We start from the raw sequence: 5,390 nt of genomic DNA, 5'->3' as shown, positions 1-5,390 counted from the left end.
TGAACGTTTTTCAGTTGTTCCATTAAATCTAATTGGAGATTTAATCTAAAAGCACAAACTCGCCTTTGCTTTTCATGGTACTTACGACTCAGGGCATCTGCTACTACATTTGCCTTCCCTTCGTGATACTGAATATCACAGTCGTAGTCACTTAGAATCTCCATCCATCTTCTTTGCCTCATGTTTAATTCTTTTTGCCCAAATATGTACCTTAAACTTTTATGATCTATGTAGACAGTAAACTTACTTCCATACAGATTGTAATATCCGAAAAAAATACATATTATACAGAAATTAAAAAAAATAAGAAAAAATGGTTGTATTTTAAATTTGACGGTTAAATAAAATGGTGGATGAATTAAATGAATTTGCGAAATAAATAATTGTTGAAAGATATTTTTTTCTTTTAATTTTCAATATAGTTGTTTATTTATTTAGTTAATCAATCAATTTAATTAATTTAAAATTTATATATATAATCTAGTTAGTTTGTTAGAATGAGTTTTAAGGTTAAACTAAGTTAATAACCAAGTTAGTTAAGTTATATTAGTTAAGGGGGTCAAACTATAATATTTTGAAACCTTTCATGTAAATGAGACACTTGATGTTGAAGAACCAAATTTGCCGCCCAAAAACAAGTGACAGTAATTTTTTTTTTCTTTCAACCCTTCCTAATTTTTGCTATGGTTCCCATTTTTGAATGAATCAAGAACCTAGTCTCCATTTCAAATAAAATGCACCAACTGACACCTTTATCTATTTCGGAAGTTTTCGGATTTCCAAAACAAGATTGAAACAATGATATAATAGTTATACCAGGCCATTTCGACATAACCACTCAGCCACAACCTCTTTCCAAACCATAAGCACCTTCTCCGTAGTCGGGATTTCACCGGAGCCACGGAACACACCGGAGTTTACGTTGGAACTCGAAAACGTCACCGGGAACAATCGGAACTCGTGTTCTTTCTATGTATTCGGTATAACTTTCTGATCTTTTTTTCCTCGTTTAATTCTCGTTTTGAATACTTGTTCGACGTTAATATTCTATCGAACATCCTCTTTCGATCAGCCATACAGCCATCGGAAGCTCATCGTTGCACTCCGTTGTGACAACCGCCGCCCTTTTGACTAACGATTCAGGTACCGAATGCGATTGCGTCTTTCTTTTCAATTCGGTTTCAGTGCCAATTTTATTTTAGAGTTGGTAATCTTGTTCCGGTAAACCAACCGTTATATTTTTAGGAATCTAGTTCGTATATTATTAATTGATTCCGACTATCGTAACAGTTCTGATTCGGATTTCCCCATACTGCCGCTCACCTTAGTTCCATTCCGCGCGACCGTCCGAAGCGCTTATTGTGTGTCTCCGGTTACCTCCGTTTGACGCCACCGGTCCCGTCGTTGTAATTCTCCGATCTCGATCAGGTATCAAGTAATCATCATCTTCTTCGCCTTGTTTTGATGTAGGACTAATACCAATATGTTATTTTATCAAACGCTTAAATATCGTATTTTTATAAATAGAAGAAAATATAATCTGTAACTTCAGTTTAAGAATGGAGATCGCTGGGCCTGGTCTTCACAACATCAAATACATGAGGTCAAAATTTTGAAAACCCACTATACCAAACCACGTAAATGTACATGTACAGTAGCATTTGGAAATGATTTTCTATTAGTTTTTCTTTTAGTATCTCTAGCATGATAACCACCTACCTACTGTACATATTTGTTTACTTTGTTTTATAATAATAAAGAGGAAAATATAATCATAATAAATGTTAGCAACTAAATGACAATTGACATAAGTTTTGTATTATAAGATAATAAAATGTTTAAGCTCAAGAGTACATAATAAATAAAGATCCCTAAAACCTTTGGTCGCCGGAAATTCCTTAACAACCTAATCAAATAATGTTCATAAAACTGATTTGGGTTATAACGGGACTATAGGTCTTTGGCTATTGTGGATGACTAGATTTAAGACGATTTGATTTTGCTTGCTAACAAGGTACAAATTCTCGTTTTTGACATCGTAGTATTTTTATTTGTTATCTTGGTCACTCTTTGGTACGTATTCTTTGGTTCTCTCATGTTAGTACATTTTTATTTTCATGTTCGTTACTTTATAGTACGGATTTTTCTGTTTCCGTTTGTTGTCCCATATTCGTATCATACATCTGATAAGTTGGTTTTAGCATTCACTATACCTTTGTAATTGTAATCAGTGTTGCACGTTCTCGTTAGCTTTAATTTTTGTACTCTGTCACCCGAGCATGTTTGGTTTGGTTTGGTTCGGTTCGGTTTGGTTTGGTTTGGTTTGGTTTGGTTTGGTTTGGTTTGTGGAGATGGAACAATGGGTGCACACCGCACTCACTGTCTCATAGGTGCATGGACTAGCTAGCTGTGTACCTGTTTGGTTGTTTAGGCTCGTGGGGGCTTCCGTATGACGCGACTTAATTTATTTTTAACTGTAGTCATGTAGTGTGACATCTATATATGTTTGATATGTTTCTGATTTTGCCATGATATGTTTCGATATGTGTTCGTTTATGTTCCAGTCAAATATTGGGTTATACCTCGGACTCTGTTCAGTTTTGTTTCCGTAGAAGTTTGGTTTCTGATCTGAAATAAAGTCTGTTTGAATTTCATATTTTTTTCTTTATGTATGTTCTTTAATTGTACTGTTGATTTCTCTGTTACTGAGCAACCTTTGGCTCAGCCGTAGTTTTCTTTGTTGTGTTGTCTTTTTTGTTGTCAGGTAATCAGGGGAACTTGGGGAACCAGTGATGATGAGAGTAAAATGTGGTTCAAGAATAAAGAATTTGTTTATTTCAGTATTCAAATTAATTAAGACGTAGGATTTCTTGGTCTGTTTTAAGACTTTTGTTTATCTTTCGAACTCAACTTTTCTTCATTAAATGGATTATGTTTGGTTTTTGATATCTGTAATAGTGACACGTCATCCCTATCCGGGTTGGGGTGTTACAGTTATGGTATCAGAGCCCAGGCTCATTCCTGTAGAAAACTTAAACATTAATAATTAAACATGTAAGGTAATGGGTAGACGTCGGGTTAGGATCTCTCTCTTCCATCTTCCCCGTCACTTTGAAATTTTCTTGTCTCACACATCTTCTTTTTCAGATGCCTCCTAGAAGAATTGTGAACACGCACCGTAATGAGGATGACGACATTCCCATTGAGACCCTCATTGCTAATGCTGTTAATACAGCTATCGCGGGTTTAATCCCTAACTTATTGCGACAGCTTCAGCCAAATAACAACGGACCTCCAGGGGGTAATAACAATAACGGCCCTCATGGCGGTAATGTTAACCCTCCTGTTGCCATTCATGATTGGCTTGATCGCTTCCAAAGGCTAAAGCTAAAATCGTTTAGTACTGCTACCACCCCGGTTGAGGCGGAAAACTGGATTGCTCATATCGAGAAAAATTTTGAAGTGTTGGGTGTGAGTGACGAATTCAAGGTCAGGCTTGCTAGTTACAAATTGGAGGACGATGCTCATAGGTGGTGGAAGACTTTGAAGAATGCTCGTGGAGGAGATAATTATGCAACCACACTTCCTTGGAATGAGTTTCGCACATTGTTCTATCAACAGTATTTCACTGATGCTGACCGTAGTGAATATCTAAGAGAGTATTCCTCTATCATGCAGGGGGACGATGAGCCTATTATGGAGTTTAAAACTCGTTTATGTCGTTTGGTCAATTTTGTAGGTCCGTCTGCAGGTACGCTAGAGCAGCAAACCAACACTTTCAAGTGGGCTATATGTGACCGTGATAGGAAGTTTATTCTGAATCTTCGTTTCACTGATATTAATGAAATTGTTGATGCGGTCAAAAACTTGGATAATGATAAGAAGCATCGCCAGTGGACGTTGGATGATAATCGTAAGCGACCAAAGGAAGATAACCAGAGTAATTCTTCTTTTCAAGGTGGCAATGATCAATCTCGAGACCGTAGGCACCGTTCTGACAGGAATTACGACAATCAAATACAACAAGACAAACAAAACCTGCAACAATATCGTGACCCTCCTTGTGCCACTTGTGGGAAACCTCATAGCGGGGTTTGTCGCCGAGCTGAACGTCCCTGTTTCAATTGTGGAGATGCAGCTCACCTGGTTAAAGAGTGCCCTAAGTTTAACCCTAGAGCTAATACTAGGGGAAATGCCAGACTTGCTGCTAATGATGCAACTAATACCCCAGGTATGATTTTCGGTTAATTGCATATTAGTTAACGTGAAATGCATGCTCTAGCTGACACTCTTGCATCAATATGTGATATCACTTCTACTTGCTAAGTGCTTGATAACTAGGCCCACTACTTTAGGGTACCCATTAATTACATCTAACTCCTTGAGAGGCGACGTTATCTCTGATGTTTATTAAGATTATCCAGTTTGAACATAGTCCATTATCCGTTCCATAACATCCAATTGGACTTTTTATTTGTTCTCACTATTTGAACAGTTTGCTTGCTCTGATGTTTGATATGTTGATTTTGTCTGATCTCGTAAAAGTTCTCACTAGTTTAAGTCCATGTCTACCTGTCATTTTGTCACTCCGAATTTTCTCTTGTGCGTGGTGCTTCGCTATACAACTATAATACCTGAATTTCGTAGCATATGCATATGTTTGAATTCTGCTCTTTATCCGTACTTAGCAATTTCGAGGACGAAATTTTTTTTTAGTGGGGAAGAATTGTAATATCCGAAAAAAATACATATTATACAGAAATTAAAAAAAAAATAAGAAAAAAATGGTTGTATTTTAAATTTGACGGTTAAATAAAATGGTGGATGAATTAAATGAATTTGCGAAATAAATAATTGTTGAAAGATTTTTTTTTCTTTTAATTTTCAATATAGTTGTTTATTTATTTAGTTAATCAATCAATTTAATTAATTTAAAATTTATATATATAATCTAGTTAGTTTGTTAGAATGAGTTTTTAGGTTAAACTAAGTTAATAACCAAGTTAGTCAAGTTATATTAGTTAAGGGGGTCAAACTATAATATTTTGAAACCTTTCATGTAAATGAGACACTTGATGTTGAAGAACCAAATTTGCCGCCCAAAAACGAGTGACAGTATATTTCTTTTTTTTTTCTTTCAACCCTTCCTAATTTTTGCTATGATTGAGAGATTGTTCCGCGTTTCCATTTTTGAATGATTCAAGAACCTAGTCTCCATTTCAAATAAAATGCACCAACCGACACCTTTATCTATTTCGGAAGTTTTCGGATTTCCAAAACAAGATTGAAACAATGATATAATAGTTATACCAGGCCATTTCGACATAACCACTCAGCCACAACCTCTTTCCAAACCATAAGCACCTTCACCGTAGTCGGGATCTCACCGG

General features: G+C 36.0%; 1 protein-coding gene across 1 annotated transcript; it reads left to right on the top strand.

Annotated features, from left to right (window-relative positions):
* Positions 1-3,147: 3,147 nt before the first annotated feature.
* On the top strand, positions 3,148-4,248 carry LOC110893562. Its single transcript, XM_022140665.1, has one exon. It carries the CDS (start codon positions 3,148-3,150, stop codon positions 4,246-4,248), a length of 1,101 nt encoding a protein of 366 aa, XP_021996357.1.
* Positions 4,249-5,390: the final 1,142 nt, after the last annotated feature.

Source organism: Helianthus annuus, chromosome 11 (assembly GCF_002127325.2).
Source record: "Helianthus annuus cultivar XRQ/B chromosome 11, HanXRQr2.0-SUNRISE, whole genome shotgun sequence".
In the NCBI taxonomy this organism is placed as follows: domain Eukaryota; kingdom Viridiplantae; phylum Streptophyta; class Magnoliopsida; order Asterales; family Asteraceae; genus Helianthus; species Helianthus annuus.
The sequence above is the reverse complement of the archived record's forward strand: the minus strand, read 5'-3'. Positions and strand labels throughout refer to the sequence as shown.

Excerpts from the sequence above, each read along its gene's own strand:
- LOC110893562 (XM_022140665.1), top strand. The coding sequence starts at position 3,148 with ATGCCTCCTAGAAGAATTGTGAACACGCACCGTAATGAGGATGACGAC.